Here is a 23,042-nt window from a genome sequence, read left to right as displayed (position 1 = left end):
TGTGGGTCTATAAGCAAACAGAAAATCATCAGACCCATTGGTCGACTGAGGACTTATTGAAATGCTTAAAATAGGGGGTGGACATTTTTATTTTTATTTTTTTTTGCAAATGATTGCTCCAGAGGCTTTCCCATTCACGAAATGGCAGCCATTAAGGATATCCCCATTTATAAAGCACAACTTTACCAGAATTGTGCCAGCAGTGCTGCAGCTAATTAGCCAAAATAGCTAATGCAGTCTTGTTTTATGTTTGTTTTATTTGATTTGTATACCGCCCTACTCCCGAAGGACTCAGGGCGGTGAACAGCCAGACAATAAAATAACATAGATACAAAAAATTTAAAAACCAGATAAAATCAGATTAAATCATTTTGGCCCAGACAAATTAAAACACCCCAATAATTTAAAAACAAATTAAAATTTACATATTTAAAAAGGGAAGAGATTAGGCCAAGCCCGCCTGATGGAATAAAAAGGTCTTCACAGCGCGGCGGAAGGTGCGCAGATCCGGGATCCTCCGTATCTCTGGGGGGAGCCCATTCCAGATGGTAGTCTTAGGTTATATCAATAGAGACATGGTTTCAAGATTGCGTGAAGTGATAGCACTGCTTTATATTGCACTGGTGAGACCATACTTGGAATACTGCTTCCAATTCTGGTCACCCAAGACAGAAAAAAAAAAAAAAGATGCTGAGACCTTAAAAAGGGTGCCGAGAAGATTGACAATAATGATAAGGGGTCTGGAGGCTAAACTATATGATGAACAATTGAGGAAACTAGGTATGTCTAGTCTAATGAAGAGAAGGGCTAGGAACAATATGATAGCAATCTTCTAGTACTTGAGGGGCTGTCACAGAGAAGAGGTAATCAAACCTATTATCCAAAGCACCTAAGGGCAAGATAAGAAGTGGAAAACCATTAAAGAGAGATCCAACCTAGAACTAAGGAGAAATTTCTTGACAGTGAAAACAATCAGTGGAATGTCTTATCAGAAGCCATGGGTGTTCTAACACTGAAGGCTTTCAAGAAGAGACAGCTATTTGTCCAGAATGGAATAGAGTCTCCTGCTTAAGCAAGGGTTGGACTAGAAGACCTCCAAAGTCCCTTCCAACCCTATTATTCTACGTTCTGGTTCCTTCTCCTATAGATTGTTTCTTTTTACTACATATTTTTCTTCTGGGTAGATTTTAAATGTATAAGGCCATGATGACGAACCTATGGCACACGTGGCCAAAGTGGCACGCGAAGCCATGTCGCCTGTCACGTGCGGCCTTGCCTGTTTGTCTTCTGGGTTTCTGGCACGCATGAGCATGTGACAATCAGCTGTCCTTTGCACACGCGGCAGTACCGAAAACTGGTGTGCACATGCGCGCCAGCCAGCCGATTGTCAGGCACGCATGCGTGCCGGAACCCAGAAGTTCGTTTTTCCGGAGCGCGATCCCTTCGCACGCATGGCAGTGCCGAAAATCGGTGTGCACATGCACGCCAGCCAGCTGATCTTCAGGCACGCATGCACGCTAGAACCCGGAAGTTCAGTTTTTCTGGAGTGCGGGCCCAATGAGCATGCGCACAACATTTCCACATGGCCTTTTCGGCACTCAGTGCAAAAAGGTTCGCCATCACTGGTATGAGGTATATTTGCAAACAGAGAACTAGGCTGTGGTTATTCAGCCTCCCTAGTTTTCAAGAAATCTTGATTGTTTGTGAAACTTTATCCTTCCTGAGTTAGAGCTGACTCTTAAGTGATCTGTATATTATATATACTACTATATACAATTAATCAACAGTTAAAACAATATAACAAAGGCTGTAGTAAAGTTATCCTATACATCGCATCCCTCTTTCCTAGCTTTGCATTTCCTATCCCGCATGATCTATATTGGACTTCTGCAATAAATAAGTTTTAACAAACTTAATATTAGGACAAGCTATCCCACCTGAGAGGGATCCACGGAGATAATGTCCCCTCTCTCTCAATATGGAGAGAGTATCTCAGCAGCTTTCTGTGATTTGTCCAGGTGAGTTATATTTGGAACTCAGAGACGTACTTGGAAATAGATGTCACTGGAGGCTGACATTTACTTTGCAATGTGCCATTTCTGTTCTTTAAGATTAAAATAATGTTTGAGAAGTGTAAGAGAGTCATTTGCTACAGGGAGCATGGCAGGTTCCAATGGAAGCGTCTATGAGCACATTGATTATGGATGGTTATTTGATTAGTTCCTGCCCTAAGGTGTTTTAGGTGCTGCCAGTATGATTCACGAATCCACAAACAACCTAAGCCAACTATTTTAAAAGAAAATAAATAGTTCCACTTTCATAGCTCGGTGTAAATGCTATGCAAAAAGTAAGTATTACTACAGCAAGAAATCCCATCATTGATAGTAATGCATAATATTACAAACATGAAGAAAAATTCCAAATTACAGTACGGTGATTTTTTAAAAAAAAATCTTTAATAGTTCACGATTATCATTTTTCCCCCAGCAACCATCATTTTACAAATGATGAACTTTAAGCAGGATTTTTTGCTTCAGATGTTTCTGATAATTAGTTTAGTGTATGTGTTCTGTTTTCTTGGTTTCAGATGGACTTCATGTGTAGCACTAATTGTAAAGTGACATTTTGTGTATGTGAAGAACATAATGGGGTATAGACACCCTCCCCGTAGCCTCTGCTTTTGGGATGGGCTTTGATTTCTTTATTTAAAAAGTACTGTGAATGTTTATGTCCAGTAGAGGACAGTATTCCATATTTAGATGGATCACCTATGCCAGAAGTATTCATTTCTTATACGAGTTCCAATAAACGTCTTCCTCCGTCCCTAATAAATGTGCTTATTAGGTTGTTTTTTTTTTAATGTATACACAGCAATATCCCCTTTATCGTTTCTTTTTCTACTGCACTTTTTTTTTGTTGTTGTTACTCAGATCTATCCAACTTTGTGAAAGATAATAATGCAGTCCCTCTAGTGATAAATTAATATCTATCTAAGGACTTGATATTGCAGCATAATTTACCATCCTTCTGCCAGAACCAGTGAAGTCAGCAGTGTTAAGATTCTTCTGAAGTTAATGAATGATTAATTTATTAATTAAGATCGCCATGCATCTGGATCTCCCTGGATGTATTATTTTTTATTTTGCTCCAAGGCCACTCTGGTCAGCAACAAAAATAAATCCTAAAATCCTAATCCAGAACCAAGAGCAGGGAATAAGCTGCAGTTGGGTTGGAAGCATAGCTAGTGCTTCCCAGCTGTTTCCTCTGACGCATGAAGGAAAGAGAGACTGGCTAGTAAACATATAAATGAAGTGATTTAACAAAATAACAGAGTTAGAAGTGTTAGGGTCAGAGGTCTCCTATCCAATTCTCTGTTTAAACAGGAGACCTATAACATTTCAGTCAAATGGCTGTCCAGTCTCTTCTTAAAAGCCTCCAGTGATGAAGCACCCACAACTTCTGGAGGCAAGCCATTCCACAGATTAGGTGTTCACACTGTCAGGACATTTCTCCTTAGTTCTAGATTGATTCTTTCCTTGTTTAGTTTCCATCCATTGCTTCTTGTCCTGCCTTTCAGGTGCTTTGGAGAATAGGCTGACCCCCCTCTTCCTTGTGGCAGCCCCTCAAATATTGGAACACTGCAGTCATGTCACCCCCTAGTCTTTCTTTTCATTTGATATACCCAAATCCTGCAACCATTCTCCATATGTTTAGCCTCCAGCCATCTGTTGCTCTTTTCCATATTCTTTCCAGAGTCTCAACATGTTTTTATAATATGGTGGCCAAAACTGGAGTCAATATTCCAAGTGTGGCCTTACCAAGGTATTATAAAATCATGCTAACACTTTACATGATCTTGATTCTATCCCTCTGTTAATGGGGATAGGACTGCATTGGCTGTTTTGGAGGCTACAGCACACTGCTGGCTCATATTTAAGTAGCTTTATACATCTTGTGTTTTTGCTTCCAAAAGATTGATGTTATCATTGATTGAAATGGCAGTGTCTTGGTGGCCATTCTTATAAATGAAAACAAACATACCACTTAGTTCATCTACACTCTCTCAAATATTCAAAGACATTGTAATGTCCTTGGCTCAGTGAAAACCTGTCATATACCCCAAAGCATGCTAAGTTTTTAATTTCTCATTTCGCTCAATAACTGAAATATGGTGAAAAATCATACTGCAGTTGTGGCTTAGTGCCTGATTGGTTTTCACATCGTGGAATTTCTTTTCCAAGTCGTGATAGCTTCCACGACCAGGCGGAAACTCTTGCTAAGTCTAATAAGATAGAGCAACGAGCTGGGGTTGCTGGTATGAGTGCAATGATGCCTATTACCTGGATGTTTCTGGATTTTTATGTGGATTTACAGTATGCACAAAGTTCTGTGCAATTCTTGGGTGTCTGTTCTACAAGGTGAATACAGAATATTTGTGTATTAAATAGGGAGGGGGGTGAGAAATGCTGATTAAAAGTATTGCTTCAGACCATCCCCTGGCAGAGGTTGTCAGTCATGTGTGAGCTTGAGAGTTATTGTTTTTGGTTCAATATCCAGAAGGACCAGACTGGACATAGGAGCTCTAGGCTAACGGAATTTAGACTGCTTAAAGCAGGGGTGTCAAACTCACGTCACCACAGTGGTGTCACATGATGTATTGGGATTTTTTCCCCCCCTTTGCTAAACCAGGCGTGGGCGTGGCCAGCACGTGACACATCTGGCCTGCGGGCCGGGAGTTTGACAGCCCTGGCTTAATGGGAACATTTTGGTAGCCAAGGAAGCTGGCATGCAGATTTCTTCCTAAACCTAACTTCTACTACATCTGATGTTACAATCCAGAATGTATCATTCAGCATTACTGAGGTTTTACTAATTTGTGGATCCGTTGGTCATATTTCCTCCACAAACTGAGAGTTCATTGGGGTTTTTTAATTTAAATCTGCTTTCTCTTCACTCTTGAATACTTTCCTAATAAGGTTGAGGATTCTTGAAGTATTAAAAAAAAAACGGATGATTTTTTATTACAAAGCCTAAATGAAAAATGAAAAAAATAACCACATTTCAGATTCCTTGGACAAAATGTTAGACAAAAGGGTTATGATTGTCTCAGGAGTGCAAATTAAAAGTTAACCAAAGATGTTCTTCCTTCCTTCCCTATCAGTCCCAAAGGAAAGGGGTGGGATGTTATGAAGAAGTAAGAAAAGGGTATATTGAATCCAGCGGCACCCAACATTTCCTGTCAGCTATAGAAGCTCATCAAGAAAAAGACTCCTTAAGCTTACATGTTAAGGGATGACTGTGATCATTAATATCAGCTGCTTTGAATAACTTAATCTCCATTGGTAAATGCTTAGCACTTCATGCTATTATTTATGGCTCCCATTTCTCACACCTACTCCATGGAAATGTGCTTTTCCTGATGGTCATCACCTAAGAATGCTAAATCAGAATGACTGAGAAACCTGGTTTATTATTTGGAGTAAGCATTCAGATGCCCTCTCTGCTCCAGTTAGTGGAAGTAACCAGATACCACAAGGAAAAAAAAATTGTATTGTTTGGAGCCAGAGGTTTAGACAGATTTACATATCCAAGGTGTCTTGTGGACACAATAAGGTATGGCCATAAAGCTAAGGTGGTCTGTCTATCTATATATTTCAGATGACCTCAGTTTGCAAAGGAAGTGAACTGACAAAAGCAGGCACTCCAGCAAAGTTGCTCTGAACCACAGGCCAAAATTCTCAGCAATTCTGGATTAGCATTTTGCAAAACTGCATGGAATCCGAACACTTACTATTCAGCAAAACCGACTTTTGCACTTTGCATATTTAATTTGACCTGTTTTCTGATTTTTTTTTTTAATGCTGTACTCCACCAGAGGCCAAAGAGGCCCCTAACTAAGAATACCAAGAGTCCTTAATTTACAATCATTCATTTAGCAACCATCGAAACTTAGGATGGCTTACGCCTGGTTTTCACACTTATAGCCATCACAGAGTCCCTATGATCACATGATCAAAATTCAAGAACTTGGCATGTAATTATGATAGTTGCAGAGCCTTGGGGAGGCTGGATGGGTGGGTCATAGGATCATTTCCCATCTGACTTCTGACAAAGTCAGAATAGGAGAAGCCAGATTTGTTTAACAGCTATATGAATCACTTAATAACCATTGGCCAAAAAGTCATAAAATCAAACATGACTCATTTAACAACTGCTCTGTTTAGTAACAGAAGTTCCAGTCTATAGACTGGAATCCAATTGTAAGTCATAGGCTGTCTGTAGTATGTTTCAATATTTCTTGCCCTGAAGAATTTGAAGATTTTATTATAAGAGGGAACATATTTCTAGCTTTTTTGTTCTTTAGGGACCATCGCATTTCTTGCCTTCGAGTAACCTGCCACAGGAAGGGCTTTATAAGCATGGACTCCTTCAAATTAATTGTTTAATTAATTAATTTTTCAATACCATACGACCCCCAAGTCAGCTCGTTAACATAAATAAGTGCTCTCAACAAAAGGATTTCTAGGCAGTTGCTAGAAAATGCAGTTTGAGCATGCACCCTGCCACTGTTTCCTAGCTACAATTACTGTCAATAGACAATTTAGGGTGTAGAAAATGTGATGATATGGACAATATGCGGAGAAAGCAGCCCTGCTCTTAGCACGAGCATATCAGAACTAAAAGCATTTAATTCAGTGTTTATCACTGTTGGAGGATAGTGTTCTGATCAAAGGCAGCCATAATTTTGGAGGGCATTACTTTACAGGCTCATGGGATGACGACTTAGTGGCGTGGATCATAGTGGTTTACAGGCAATAAGTCTGTATTGTTTGATGGTGGCATCTTAATACATGATCAATTCTTTGTGCTACTCTTTTTTTAGTCAGGCGTGTAATCTTTAGCATTGGGTTATTATCATAATAGACCAAAGAAGTAATTCTTAAAAAGGAAGGAAACGTGTTGAGTTCCTTTTACATTATAATACTGAGTGTGAGGATCTATATCTGAAACTTTGACCATTTGTTCCACTGTAAGCTTTTCTTCTATTCCTGAATTTTTTTGTTATTGTTGTTGTTTCTTACCTTTCTCCATCAGGCTAGGGATCTAGTTTTCTTTTTTCTTCTTCTTCTTTTTTTTTTTAACCAATCAGCTCACATAAGCCTGAAATCTGGACCTTGTAGTACAAAAAGTGGTGGAAAGGAAAATCTCTTCATCCCATACTTTCCATTTGCAGCACACACACACACACACACACACACACACACACACACACACGAAAAGGAAAGCAAGAAAGAAATGCACAGCAGTTTTAAGGATCTACGTTCAAAATGCAAATACCTCTTCTGGGCTCCTCCACTGAGTTTTAAAGGGTTTTCTTATTTGCATTTTCATCCCTCCTTCTGTTCCTTAGCGGTCTTTTTCACCTTTCTTTATTCAGATATAATGAAGTGGTGCATTCATTGTGAATCTTCTGTGCTCTGCACAGCATGGCTAGCTGGGGGTCTCTTCGTACAATGATGCAGACTAGACTTGGCAAGAAACTTAGGGGGGTTGCCATTAGCATCCACCGTAATAATTGACCTTGCTTTTCATTAAAATGTTGTCTTCCTTTGTTCTTTCTCTCGGCTTTGGCTTTTGTTTCATCGATGCATGGTGACAAGAAGTCTCAAAACGCTTTTTGCCTTTTGTTAAAGTGTTTAGGATCCTGTCTGTCTGTCTGTCTGTATTTATATCTATCTATCTATCTATCTATCTATCTATCTATCTATCTATCTATCTATCTATCTTCATCAACGTCCTCTTGTTTATGCACCACCCCGCCACCTTTCCAATTGGTCTGATAAATTTCACACGCCGCTTGCATCAAAAGGTAATATCCTCAGCTTAATTGTAAGCTAAATCTCTCTTAATCCAGGGGAGCATTTGAGATTCTATCCAAGTGTTCAATTTCCCAGGCCGCTGAGGTCTGTGAATTTCTTTCTCCAGCCTCCAGGCTGCTGCAGCACAAGTCAGCATAGCTAATGCAGATAGATCTCCTCCCCCTCCACACACACACTCTCTCTCTCTCTCTCTCTTTCCCTCTCCCTCCCTCCCTCTCTCTCTCTCATTCCTCTCCTCGCACCAACTCTACACCCCCCACCCCAGCCTTGGCAAAAAAAAAAAGCTGTGCTCTGATTCGATATGAACAGACTGGCAACTCTGGTGCTCCAGCAACATCTGACATAACTCTGCAGATGGCTATGTTCGGATGATACACCTAAGGCTTGGGGTGTTTTTTTTTGTTTTTCCTTCGGGAAGGTAAAGATCTATATGCTAATCCTCTTTTTTTTCTCCTTGTTGCCATCTTTTGCAGGATTGCCAGCCCCCAAGAAGAGCCCAAAGTCGGTAAGCACTTTTCAGCTACTAAACCTGTTTGATTATTTTTGTCTGGGGCGTGGGTGGGCGTTTCTTGAAATACAGATAAAAATAAGGTGGGAAGCTAGATCTATGCAGCCGGCTCCCAGTCCTGATCCCCCCACCACCACCACCTTAGCCAGTCCCTTTGAAAGTTGCCCGATAACCATTTTATGGCTGCACTAATTGCTTGGCATGGCTTTTGCTGAAAGGGGGTGGGGAAGGCAGGGCAGAAAGTGGTTAATGAAATTGGTGCGGGCGGGAAGGCTTGCCTTGAAATCAGTTTAGTAACTTACATATTTCTTCTTTTAATATTGGGCTATGTGGGCATTTAATTTAGGCTTGAAATGCTCTTTCTTTCTTTCTTTCTTTCTTTCTTTCTTTCTTTCTTTCTTTCTTTCTTTCTTTCTTTCTTTCTTTCTTTCTTTCCCGGTATTGGAGGTTCGTCCTCCTCTAAAGATAGTACTCCCTATCAGTGACTACAACGGTTTTGAGCTCTTTAATGTGCTATATATTATGAATAATGCATTGAGAGGGAGTGAAATCTTGGAGGGGGTGGCTGCCTAACGGTATTACCGGAGAGAAAAATCCCTTTTTATCAATACAAAAAAAGGTATCCTTGTTGTTTCCCCCGTAGCTGCAATGAGCTGCCCTGGCATTTTGCTTGCGTGAAGCAGTTTTCTTTGGGTAGGGAAATCATCCTTTATTGTTCTCGCTTGGATTTAGCAGCATTCGGTATGCTTCAGGTTGGATTTTCCTTCTCTCTTGCCTTTTTTTTTTTTTTTTTTTTTGGTCAAGAAGAGAAAGAAGGGAGGGATCAATATTTTATTGTCCTTGCTAATCTTGTTTCTTTGCAGAGCAGTTACCTGGTTGACGTGTTAGCTAATAGCGTGGAGGTGATTGCAGAGAAGTGTAATTAAAACGGACGATGTTGCAGACCTACACATGGAGACCCAGAGGAATAATGTAAATTATCTTGGCTTTCTAGGGAGTTACGGTAGCTTCTGCGGGAGGAAAGTTTTCTCATTTGTTGGATGATGGGTAAGGAAGCAGACAAGGGTGATGATCTCCAGCCATTCAGTCTCTGGGTGGCACAGAAGGAGAGGATTACAGTCACAAGAGATTCTGCCAAACTTTGCAGCCGGTTCTTCTAGGGCACCTTAGGATGAAACCCCATCTTTGTGTGACAAACGGGGGAGATGTGCCAAAATCCCTTGCTAGTCTCAGTGCAACTTTCCTCGGTGAAAGGCAAATCCTGATATAAAGAATGTGATTTCTCCCGGATTAATCCTGGGCTGTTTAAAGTCAGACACGTCCCCAGGCCTCTACTACGATCAGGCTTGCTTTAACATGGGTGAGACAGACAAGCACAATTTGTACTTAGTCTCAAATCCCACATACCCTGGGTTTAATTTTGTGTCACTGTCAGCAAAGGATTTAGCCTTTGGTTAAAATGGAAGCAGGTATGCAAAATGTGGGAGGGGAATGGACAGGCAAGCAGAAACGGGTATCCCTTCCTGCTTCCCCTCCCTGTTTCTTCCTATCCCTGGAATTAAGTAAAAATCTGATGAATGGATCCAAAACTTTGGCGGCGAGAGTCTTCTCCCTTCACTTAAGTTCCAGAACACCTCCTCTGCTAATTGAGAGGCTGTCCCAGGTGCCTGCCTGGTGAGTGGCTCAAGAAATTCGTAAGAAGCTCAAAATCTTCTGTATGGAACTTGAGATCCATTTAGAGAGGATTTGGATCATTCTGCCGAGTGAACAAAGAGATTGTTTACAAACAGCTGTCATTCTAGAGCTGCTCCTTCTTTTCATTCATCCCCCTTTCCATCTGTCTCAAGAGTCAATTCTTTACATAAAGGGAGGGGGAGAAATAGGGAGTCTTGGAATGTTGCATTGCCGAGAGCACATGCCACGCCTCCTTTTTTTTTTTTTTTCATTTCCTTCAGAAGAAGGGAAATTCTTTGGAAAATATAATTTCATTTAAAAAAAAAAAAAAGACCTTCCAAATGGGGCAGTAGTTCAGTAATATAATGCTGATTTGTGTGTGTGTGTGTGTGTGTGTGTGTTGTGTGTTGTTTATGTTTTAATAACAAAACGGCTTTATCCGAAGGTATCATTTTGCTGGTAGCAAGAAGCAGAAACATGAGATCTCAGGAGATTTTTCTTCATGTCACTAGAGATAAAATCAATCACAATATTGTAACAGGGATGTTTTAAAGTATGGGGGGGGAATTAAAAGTATATGCTCTGGGAGTCCATATTGCTAATGCTTGAAGCGGGTTTCTCTAGACATGTAATGATCCGCCCTTCTCCCCCACCCCCCATGGGATTTTTCTGAATCCAATCCTTGAAAATGCTGTATAATATTATCCAGTTGGTTGCTGTTATTGGATGAAATCTACTTGTTGACAGCTTTCCAGGATGACAGAACCCCTCTTTGCCCTTGAAGTCCCCAGCGGCTACTAGCATGGTCTGGCAGTTGTGTTTCTTTTTCCCTTCCACTTTCCTAGTTTCGTTTCCAAGAGTCCCTTAAACACTAATTATTTCTTGATCAATAATAGATTAGCTGTTGTTCGGTGAGCAATGTGCGGCTTCCTCTCATGGCCACCCTTTTCCTCGGTTGCTTGAATTAAATTTAAAAACACACCTTAGCAAACCTTTGCTTTCTCAATCAGTTATGCTATGGGGATAACAACTCCAGACAGACATCATGATGTTAATGTTATATTCTGCATCGGTCAGGTCCCACCCTGAGTATGGTGCTCAAAGAATGACAAGGAGTATGATCAAGGGACCAGAATCTAAGTTCTATGAAAAGAGACTGAAGGACCTAGAAATACTTAGACTTGAGAAGGGAAGATTGAGCAGGGGCGTAGGAGCACTCTTCAAAGACCTGAGGACAGAGAAGATCAGAATCCCTTCTCTGTCATCTCAGAAGGTTAGGCATGGAATTCAAGCTGCAAGGAGGCAGATTGCAGTTGAGGTTCCTAACAGTAAGAGCAATTTGATTGTGGAATTAATTGCTCGGGGAGGTGGTGAACTTCCCTTCACTGGATGAATGTCTATGGAGATTCTCCATCATCCAGGTCATGGTTGTCCCAAAGGTGCTTTTCCACAAGACAACTGGACTTCCTTAGTTTTTTCCCTTGAAAACGTTTCTCTTCTCATGCAAGAAGCTTCTTCAGTTCTTGATGACTTCATTGGATGACTTCAATGTTTTAGCTTGGTTTCCAGCACTGAGTAGGGAGTTGGCTTCAGTGGCCTAAATGACCACTACTCTCTATGATTCTGGGCTATCCAAACCTGTTGGTACGTTTAAAGCGTAAGGAAGATGACCTTGACAGAAATGTTTAGGCAAAAGGGACTGGAACATTTTTAAATTTCAGGCACTCCCCAATTCACTGAACCCATGAGGAGGAGGTATAGCAAAATAAACTTGTAAGATTTTATTTTATTTCCTGTGGAGTTGATTTCATGGTCTGGTCTACCTGGTGAGATTGATAGTAGGAGTGATTTTCCTGAGCATTGTTCAAGCTTGGTCACAATATTACATTGCTTCATGAGTGTGATGGGAATATGATTGGAGTTGTCATCTAAATAAAACTGAATGCATCTGCTTGTGAAAAACAAATGTACTTAGCTTTTCATAAATACAAAAAGGTGTCATTGTAGGAGGAAAGTTGTGTAAATTTGCAGTGGCAAAAAAATCAGGAGTTTGGTAGCACATTTTCCAACTGACCAATTTCATTAAAAGGCATAAGCTTTCATGAGCTGCAGCTCACTATCAGATGCTCCACGTTCAAATATCCACATCCATGCTTAATCATCATATAAAAATAGATGAATAAATAAATAGCAATAAAAAGAATAAATAGCAATAACATTGCTTACTAAGTGGAATGAAGATACTTTACATCACTATGACAAATAGGAAATCTCTGTAACTGCAATGGAAATTATCAACTTAGTCATTTTCAGATGACAAGTGGTAATGCTATGTGATACAACTGCATATGCACAATGAGTAAGGACGACCATTTTGCCAGGTGAATGAGATAAACATTGATAATATTACTTCCAGTCCTATGACAAGGATCAGTAGATAAGGATGTATCTATCAGTTGTTACTAGTGGAGAGATCATAAGGCAAGTCAAAAGAAAAGTTACATGGAAAATGGAAGTTCCCACAGAAGTCCTGGTCCCTCAATTCTCTTTACTGCTCTGAATCTGCTGTTGTAACTGATTTGGAGTTGTCTTCTACCACTTGGTAGAAGCTTGTGAATAAAGAGTTAAGTTCATCTCCATCATAAAATCAATTATAAAGAAAGCACTCTTAACTACAAATGAATATTGTAGTCTTTGACTTTCTGTGAATGCCTTCCAGATCTTTGGACTTAAAAAATTGCTGGTTGGCAATTTTGGAAAGCACCAACCTAGAGAAAGATGGAATACTATAGCTGCTAACTCATAGGATGATTGAAATGGTGAAGATACTGTATATAAAAACGATGACATTGTATATGTTGCATTTATGCTCATGTTATTAACACTTGAAATGTCATTGAAACAGAAGCAGTCTTCTAGACTCGCAATTACCATGAAGGAAGGAGACAAATACATGTCCACTCTTTTTCTCAAGGACACCATTTTTTTGAAGACTTCTTCCCATTTATTTATGAGATACTGTACCTTTTATATGAAATGAAATCGCAAAATAGATTTCACTTTGCCTTCAATAGTATGCAGGATTTTTTAGAACACAGACCAGTGCCAGTTGAGAAGCAAAACATCTAATAATTTCCATCTTCATGGAAATGGACAAAATCTTCCTGTGGACATTTTTAAATATGTTATATAAATATTTTTTTCACATTTTTTTTTCATTGTAAGAATTACCCTGGAAAGCCTACATAGGACTAACGAGCCAATGTAATTTGCCAGATAACCAAATGATATTAATGCATTCGGCTGCCTTTCTTTGAGCTCCAGATAAATAAATGTGACCAGAGCCAAAATCACTGCTGCCATTCTAGCAAATAGAATTGTATGGCATTTCCAATTGGAATGAAAGCACCAAAGTACTGAAGCTAAGGAAAAAATAGGATTGAACCATGGACTATAATAAGACATCGCATCATTTTGGGACAAAAAAAGTAGTATTTCAGGAAGCCTGCTGCCCACTATTAAAGATATGTCTAGATTTTTATAGGCCACAGAAATTAGCTTGGAAGGAGGTTATCTTCTCACCAAGCCCAACATAGTCTACCTCTTGCTCATATAACATATACCATGTGACCGTCATTCAAATCTCATTTTTTAGTTTAGGTATACAGTTCATACATTTATCCTTTTAATCTTTTTTTCTACTTAGCTTGGCAGAGGTTTTGTGACTAGAAGCATAGGTCAGGGCATCAAAATATCAAACAAGTTCTTTTTTAGCCTTAAGAGTAAAAAAAATATTCCATCATAAAGACTAGCACATGTATTATTATTGTGCATTCTTTCCTGGATCATTTTATCAACTTCTTGAGGCTAATTGTAGACCTGGAGATTGGTTTCAGTTTACATATAGCACAGTCATTAGAGATTTGGCTGCAGATTTTCAGTTAAAATGGCTGGCACTCAAATATGTAAAACAAAACTTGCATATGATAGTAATTGAATAGCAACACTGTAAAACTTTGTGTTCCAGTCAAAGAATTTACTCCGGTTTCACATTTACTACTGGAAATCAATGAATGACTTCCAGAATGATGCATCCTGGGCAAAAATCAAGAAAACATTGGGAAGACAGTAGAATATTCCATAGCAGGAATACACTTTTTCACACAATCAATTCTGAGCACTTGCATGACACCCAAATAAACCAGTGTATTTCCAAATAAACATTAGAAGATGGCATTCCCTCTCTTCATGCTAGAGTCATAGCGTCTCTTTTCATTCTTCTATGCTCTCTGTGGTAGACAGTTGTCAACGGCTTTAGACCTCAAGGTAGCCTCCATTATTTCAAAGAGAAAGCAATAGGGAAATAAATCTGGCAGCTTCCTAGCATTGGAATACTTAAACAGTGCAACTCTTAAAGCAGAAAGTGAAATATGAGTCTTGAGAACAATTTTGGCTAGAGGAAAATGGTGGTGCAGAGGCTCCTCCCACTTTTGCATTCTGTTTATTGCCCTGACTTGGTTCAGTAGCTTTTTGCTCACTGGGCCATGTTACTATTACTTAAGTAAGCAAAGCCCATAGGTGAACTGAGAGGACACGATTGGGATCATTTATGGATAATTTCAAAATTCTGCCTTCATGCATTCATTCTTTTGGGTGCCTTGTGGTTTTTACATTTTAATAATGACTTTATATATTTATTATTTAAAGTACTGGTTGTACACTATCCAGAATCAGTTTTTGTATGATGATGGGCAGCTATATGAATTTGATTGATGGATAAATAAATAAAGTGAGCAAGTAAGTATATGTTTTAGAAGCACTAAATGATGTAAGGATTTCTTAAACAAGGAACTTAAAGGGGGAAAAAATCCATAAATCACAATTGGGAAACAATTTTTCATTAGTGGAGAAGATATAATATTCTTTTTCCCCCAGACATGGAAATATTGTAAATAAGATTCCTGCTGTGACAGTAAGAATAAGGTAGAAGACTTATTTAAAGTCTCAGTATTTGGTATGAATTTTACATTACTCCAGGGGTGTCAAACTTGCGTCGTCACAGCGTTGTCACGTGATGTATTGGTACTTTTTCCCCTTCGCTAAACCGAGCAAGGGGTCAGCATGTGATGCATCTGGCCCTCGGCACAAGTTTGATACCCCTGCATTACTCCATTGTATATTTAAAGCTCAAAACTGCAATGGATTCATACATGATATCTTTATTTTTACATTTTAACCACATATCTTCATTTTCCCATTCCTATATTGGTCCCCTTCTCTATAAACATGCTGGATCTTATGACAACAAATTGTTATGGCTGTGACAATATATTGTAATAATAGTCATGGCCGCATTTGTCATTTTCACATATAATTACTCTAGATATGCCCTCTAAACTTTCTATTTAGTCTTATTAAATAAAATTTGAGTGCTGAAATTCCCAATACATTTTTGAAAGTGAAGGAGAAGTAGACATTTTTTTAAAAAAAAAGTTTCTCTAATAGGATATACAAATCAGCCCTGATCCAATTCAGATTTGCAGTTCAAATCAATTTGCTTGAAGTGTGTGTTTTCCTATGCGTTTGTGTTTCCCTTTGATTTGGATTTGCAGTTTTGGAAAAAAGGGTCATTTGTGTATGTGCAAAAGTTCATTGAATTGATTTGAAGGTACCTATACCTGATTTAACTCATTGATTTGGTTCAAAGATTCAATTTGATGGATGATTTCAGTCAAATTGCTTTCATATCAAATCTCTGAATCGAAGCTTCCTACAATTGTTTTTAGGGCATTGTTGGTTTTGAATGATTTCATATGCACTATGTTCTTTTTTTATTTCTGCTTGGAGATGTTTTAACCTCTCAATCATTTTTTGTAAGTGGGCAGCCATATAAATTAATGTATTAAATAAACTCCCTACTTTAAGCAGTTCAAAATATGCATATGGATATTTTCACATTGATACTAGATTTCTAACATAGAAAGATTCTAAAGAAGTTACCAAATGTTTTTACTTTGTAAATATTTTTGAGTTAGAGTTCATTCATCATGCCAAAGCATAATGCGGTTTGTTGGATTTTTCATCAAATGTTGTATAAATCCAACTAATTCTGATTTACTCAGTCGTCAAGTAAGGTGTGATCTGGAAACTCAGTTTGAGTCTTTATCAGGGGTGTAAAACTGGCGACCTGCAATCATGCGCAGGCCACGCCCACCCCAGCTCCGCGAATGGGAAAAACCTCACAAAGCATCATGTGACCGCAACGTGACACAGGGAGTTTGACACCTGTGCTTTATATCATTCAGTTAAGCAAGGGAACATGAGAAATGCTTCTGATCTTGAAAAGTTTTCAGGGGTCCTAAATCTATACTAAAACTATTGTTAGATAATGTGAAACAATACGGTATTATTTTTATTACTTCACTATACTTTTATTGTTTTTACTATAAGCTGGTCAGAGCAGGTGGGACCAATTCTCTATTTTCCACTGATTGTCCTGCTTGATATTTGATCCTGCCCCAGCCATAGTGGTAGCATATGTTATTTTATTTTATTTTATTTTATTTTATTTTATTTTATTTTATTTTATTTTATTTTATTTTATTTTATTTTATTTTATTTTATTTTATTTTATTTTATTTTATTTTATTTTATTTTATTTTATTTTATTTTTTTATTTGCTATCCCCAGGTGCCTCTGAGAAAAAAAGCAAAGTGCTATTTGCAGTTATCTCTCTTGAATTACTACCTTCTTCTAAAAATAAATTTGATTGGGTGACTGGTTGAGTGGTTGGGTTTGTCACAGTTCTATCTACCTTTCTCTGAAACCTTAAGATGCTGTGCCATAAAATGTATTTCCCCTACACTTTATGACACAACAAGCTTGTGAGATAATTGGGGCTAAGAGAGAAGAAAGGCAGAGACAAAGTCATTGAGTGAATTGCCATTAAATGGGTTTCTTCTGTCCAAATATAATGCCTTAACCTTTCACCCACCCTGACAATCTCAATCTCTCTCACTTTCTCTTTCTCTCTTTCTCTTTCTCTCTTTCTCCCTCTCTCTAGCTTTCTTACTATGTATTGGAATGGACAGAAGAAAAGCAAGGTAGTGAGCAAAGGCTTAGAATGCTAAGTTAATTAAGCAATGATTTAATTCCGATAGTTTGCTGTTTTGCTTCTCTTTTGCTTTTCCAGTTTTACATTTGGCAACCACCTTTTTTTTTTTTTTTTTAATTTGATTTATATGCCGCCCTTCTCCGAAGACTCAGGGCGGCTTACAATGTGCTCAGCAATAGCCTTCATCCTTTTGTATATTTATACAAAGTCAACTTATTGCCCCCACAACTGGGTCCTCAATTTACCTACCTTAGAAAGGATGGAAGGCTGAGTCAACCTTGAGCCTTGGTGAGATTCGAACCCTGCAGTAATTGCAGGCAGCTGGTCTTAATAACCAGCTTAATAACAGGGTGCCTTAAACCACTGTACTACCAAGGCTCTTTTGAAATGGATTTTCCTCCCATGCCTTAATTCCTGTGGGCATACTTAAGTGGGAACACTCAAAAGGGCAACTAAAATGTTTTATGCTGTTGTACTTGAAGAAAAAGCAATTGTCTACATCCAAAGGTTGTTTTCACAGTATATGTATTTTTTTAAAAAAAAACCAGGCGTGAATTAGTCATACCTGATAAGGAGAAAATTGGCCACATTTAACCAACAGAAAATGTAATACTTGAGAAAGGAGAGCTAGCTAATGTTATTCAAAATGTCATTTGAAGTTAATTTTTTTTAAAGTCTGCTGGAAGTATATCATTTTAGAGAAATGTCACTGATGGAACAAAAAGCTTCTACAAGGTGTCAATAAAGCCGCAAAGCAATTTTTTTTGCTTTTGGAATTGCCACACCTCCTCAAGAAACACACTTGTATTCATTTAAAACAAAATAGCACTTTCAGTCATATAAAACAATATTAAGAGTTGCTTCATTTTCTGTGCTCATCTGTAGTTCTTAGATTTTACTCATCACTGCAAAGCCTGGGTTGCTGCCATTCCATAGCAGTTACTAATAGATATTGCCATATTTTAGGTCTAATTATAACGTAATTTAGGGTAAGAGTTCAACATCAAATAGCTGTTACAGAATGAAATCCCACCTTTATTATATTTTTTAAAAATGGTACACCTCTTTAACTTTGTTGTGTTTGACTACCTGGGAGTTAAATTTACTATTTTCCAATTGTCCCAAAGATGCTTTTTTCAAGAGGCAACTGGATTTTCTTGGTTTTCTTTGAAGATGTTTCATTTCTCATCCAAGAAGCTTCTTCAGCTCTGACTGGATGGTGGGGAATGGAAGGATTTATACTCCTTGCAGACAGCTGGTAATATGCATTCTTTTAGCGAGCCTTTGAAGCCACTTGGAGGTTTATCTGTGTCCTCAGCGTCCCCTGAGTAATGCAAATGGGTGTGCAACCATGACCTGGATAACTGAGAATCTCCTTAGACATTTATTTTCCATTTTCCATTTATTTTCTTGGTTAAAAGAACTTTCACTACTTTAAATTGTGGTCATATATGGATAAGGGCATGATTGACTATCTACCATAGTGATATAGGGGGCAGTGGCCTTCTCATTCTCACTGTAGATGGTGTTCCTAGAGCAATTTTTAGGGTGACCCTTGTCCTCTTGGTGTGTAGAAAACAGGAAGCTGTTACTGAAGGTTGTAATGAGATGTGGCAAATATTTCCACACATAAAATCACTCCTATTTGTTCTGCCCACTCCATGTAGAGAACCTAGCAGTCTAACCCAGGATTCATTTAGGTTTGTGAACTCTGAGAAAATGGACAGGGTGATTTGTGGTTTGAGTTCTGCCACTTGTAGGATTGATTCTTGCTCTACCTCAGGTACCCTCCCAGAGGTATTGGAGGTGGGGCAGAAGGTTAGATCTTATGTCAACTCACCAAGGGAGTATTTTGTTTTTAATTTGATTTATATGCTGCCCTTCTCTGAAGACTCAGGGCAGCTTACAATGCATTAAGCCTTCATATTTTAGTATATTTGTACAAAGTCAGCTTATTGCCCACACAATCTGGGTCCTCAATTTACCTACCTTAGAAAGGATGGAAGGCTGAGTCAACCTTGAGCCTGGTGAGATTTGAACTTGCAGTAATTGCAGGCAGCTGATGTTAATAACAGTGCTTTAGTCTGCTGCGCTACCAGAGCTCCTTTGTTCTACCTTTGAAGGGGGGCATCATATGCCACCTTCCTGCATGTGGGCGAATCTTGATATGTGTTGCCTGTTTCAATCTCCTCTTCTTAGGGCAAACTATTGAGTCAATGATGAGCTCACAACTCAAGACTGTTCTAGAGATAACAGATGCTGTGGACCACATTGGTTGCTCGGATGGGCGGTCTGTGTTCAACCTGGTGCATGGCTACTACCTACATTTGTCTATATTTGACCTCTTAAATGGCCTTTCACATTACTGACCATTGGTGGTGTGTTTGCATATCATGTATAGAGCTGGGAGAGAAAAGGACTGGTTTTCCATGGTTCTGCTGCCCCCTGAATGGACGCGGCTGCTTTCACAACTTACAGTTATGAATAGAATAGACTCCATGGGAAGAGAGACATTGCTGTGCTGCAACAGGATGCATGGAGCAGGATGACCTGGCAGTGGTTACCCATGCCTTCATCATCTCTCAAATTTTATACTGCACTACTCAACATGGGGCTGCCTTTGAAGACTACCCAGAAGGAGCAATTGGACAGAATGCAGCAGCCTGTGCTACCTAACATTGGTTTTGAAGGTGCTATGTTTGCTTCCAGTACGCTGCTGAGTACAATTTCAAGTGCTCGCTTTAACCTATAAGGCCATAGGTATCTGCAGGACCATGTGCTTCAGATAGATCTGACTCATCCAGTGTGTTCATCCCAAATTGGGATGCTAAGAGTTCTAAGGAAGGGGCCGTGAGTACCCTGCTTCTTATGTTAGGCCCCACTCCTTAGACTAGGTCTATGACAATTCACTATGCCATGGCCAACATGCCACGGACAACCTTGCCACGGACAACCTTGCCATGGATAACCTTGCCACGGACAACTCGCTGCAGGAGAACTTGCCATGGCCAACTCACCATGGGATAACTCCCTGCGGGATAAGTGTCACACTAGTATCAAAGAAATGGTGGAATAGAATCATTAAAAAAAAAGATGCAAAAGGAGGGGCAGAATGAAATGCGAATGGCAAAAAAATAAAGGAATTTTTATTTATTTTAAATAATCAAATAGAATTATTAAATTGTCCCACAGTGAGTTGTCCCGTGGCGAGTTGGCCATGGCAAGTTGTCCTGCAGCACGTTGGCCACAACAAGTTGGCCCATTCCCCCCCCCCCGAATAATGTATTGCTGAGCAGCTAAATGGAGCCAGTCGTTCAGAGAGTGGTGAACACTCACCTCTTCTGCATGCCTTTGCAGCGGGATGTTTTGGGATGTCTGCTGCATTTGCCATCTTGTTCTGTTCCCTCCTTCGGTTCTAGTTTGGTTGTTGATGTTGTTTCCTATTATATTATTTCTATGGTGTATGGTGAGCAACTCAGAATCCTTCAAATCAGGTAGTTTTTAAGAAAATGAATGGATGAAAGTTGAGTACAGATACTCCTTAACTTACAACCATTTGTTTACTGAGAGTTCGAAGTTATAATGGCACTGAAAAAAAGTGACTTATGACCAGATTTCTCACTGAATGACCGTTGCAGCATCCCCACAGTCATGTGCTCAAAAGTTGCACACTTGGCAACTGGCATATATTTGTGATGGTTGCAACTTCCCAGGGTCATCCGCAGCCTTCCCAGCCAGCTTCTGGCAAGCAAAAATCAATGGAGGGAAGCTGGATTCCCTTCATGACTGCATGATTCACTTCACTGCAGTGATTCACTTAACAAGCGTGTTTTAAAAAAGGTTGAAAAATGGGTTGTGACTCATTTAACAACTGCCTTGCTTAACCACAGAAATAATGGTCTCCGTTATGGTCATAAGTCAAGAACTATCTGTAGTAATAGATGTCACTGTTTTGATGTTGGGATGATGTCTTTTTTTAGCATTGTTTCTATGGGTTTATTTCAGGTTTTTTTTTAAAAAAATCAACTGCCAAAGGAGTCAGTGATATAAAAACGCTCTTACAATAATCAATGAATATATTATTTATGAAATGCTACCGAAAAGCGCTTCTAAAACTTTTCTTTTAAATATGCTACATATTTCAGACAAAGCTTCTTGGAGCGCTGAATATTTTTGACAATGAAGTGAGCTCAGGTAGCTCCAGATTGTAGTATCCAACTCCATAATTACATTTTCTCCTGCTTGCTCACATTCCCTATTCCTTTTGGCAGGTTCTCGCTGGCATAATTTTTCATAATTGTATTATAGTCTTCTTCCTCAGTTGGAAACATGATCCTAATCAGCAAGGACACACACTGCGGTAGAAAATTCTACCTTAGAGATGTAACAGTTTGGAACTCTAGCAGTATTTTCTTGCTGTCAATCAGTTTAGAAAAGCTAGCAGCCAATCAGGTTTGTCTACAACACGGTGTCATAAGTCAGATTTTGTGGGGGGAAGGGATGGTAGGGAGAAAGAGTATCTGCCTGCAGCTTCCACCAGAAAGCTGAAGTTGATATAGATGGGATTAGTGGAAGGTACCATTGCAGATTTTCCATCAAATAAGCATGCTAAAAGAGATATTTTTCAGCATAGTCTCTGACATGTTGTTTCAATGTGTTTTGGCCAAGCCCTTGCTTTTTAAAGATATTTTTGTACTATGATGTAAGAGCTACAATTTAGTTGTTCTGTCTGTTTTCTTTTATATTTCATGTTAGCGATGAAGTTATAAAATTGTGCTTTGAAGCATATGAAAATAATTGTCATTGATAGATTAATTCAGTGTTTCTAGACTGTCATTTGGAGTTCTCTGGTACTTTCAGTGAAAATATTAGCATGAGCAGACAAGCTTCTTTGGAAACCATTGTCTTATCTCTTTTAATGTTATTTGTGTTGCCCAAATGTATTGGACTTAGAGTCAGTGTCCTTACTTAACAACATGCTTTCTATCCCACAAGTAAACCATGATGTAGAAAATAATCTAAATATTCTAGCTATCGTAGATACTTCCAATAAGAGGGTAATGATTTTCAGAGTTTGGAAATTTGGCTTGATTTGGTTTCAAGCATTATTTTGAGATTTGTTTCATATTTGTGATGCGTCTGAATATTCTTACATACAGTACATACAGTGGAAACAGAACATTATTCCAGGTCTGAGTTATTGTAATGTATATTGATTTTGAGCTGTCATGACTGCTGATGTATGGGAGATAAATAGAATCTGCGTAGTTGCACACACTGCTTTGTTCCCCTGAAGTTGATGTCATTTATGCTCATATTGTTTTGGCATTATCATTTATATAGAATGAGAATCTTTTCTGTAAATTTCATTTTGCTGAAACCTAAATGCTGTAATAAATTATAGATGGCTGATCTAATTCCCACAGTGGATTTTTTCCCCCCATGTTTAACAATCTATTGTAAGATATCAGAATTGAAAGAGAATTCAGGCTATGACACTTTACATTTCTTATTAGAGATTAATGGATTTCAGTTGGCAAAGAATTCTGCTTTTGTACCAATGTAAGAATTCAGAGCAGCTTTGATTTTAGGTATCTAACCTTCGAGGGGAACATAGGTGTGTTGTCCCTGATTCTGTCTCTTATATGTGTTGATTCTGTTCAGGGGTTTATTAAAGTAAGGTAGACAATTTTTCTGCCGAAAAGCAGATTAAGAATCTAAAACAAGAAATATTGCAACCCTTCAGATTTAATTTCTAGTAGCTGTTTTTCTTATCTGAGAAAAAAGCTACCCTGTTTCCCCAAAAATAAGACCCAACTGGAAAATAAGTCCTAGCATGGTTTTTCAGGATGCTTGTAATATAAGC

The 23,042-nt window shown here is 38.8% G+C and overlaps 1 protein-coding gene across 1 annotated transcript in view; it reads left to right on the top strand.

Annotated features, from left to right (window-relative positions):
* MAGI1 (membrane associated guanylate kinase, WW and PDZ domain containing 1) overlaps window positions 1-23,042 on the top strand; it is a 120,910-nt gene that overhangs the window by 51,447 nt on the left and 46,421 nt on the right. Inside the window, exon 10 of the mRNA XM_070936851.1 lies at window positions 8,354-8,385. Within this exon, the coding sequence (XP_070792952.1) occupies window positions 8,354-8,385 (32 nt within the window). The remainder of the gene's footprint in view (window positions 1-8,353; window positions 8,386-23,042) is intronic.

Source organism: Pituophis catenifer, unplaced genomic scaffold (assembly GCF_029215685.1).
Source record: "Pituophis catenifer annectens isolate HBS135680 unplaced genomic scaffold, rPitCat1.0.hap2 SCAF_2, whole genome shotgun sequence".
NCBI classification, from domain to species: domain Eukaryota; kingdom Metazoa; phylum Chordata; class Lepidosauria; order Squamata; family Colubridae; genus Pituophis; species Pituophis catenifer.
This window is presented reverse-complemented; position numbering and strand designations above follow the sequence as displayed.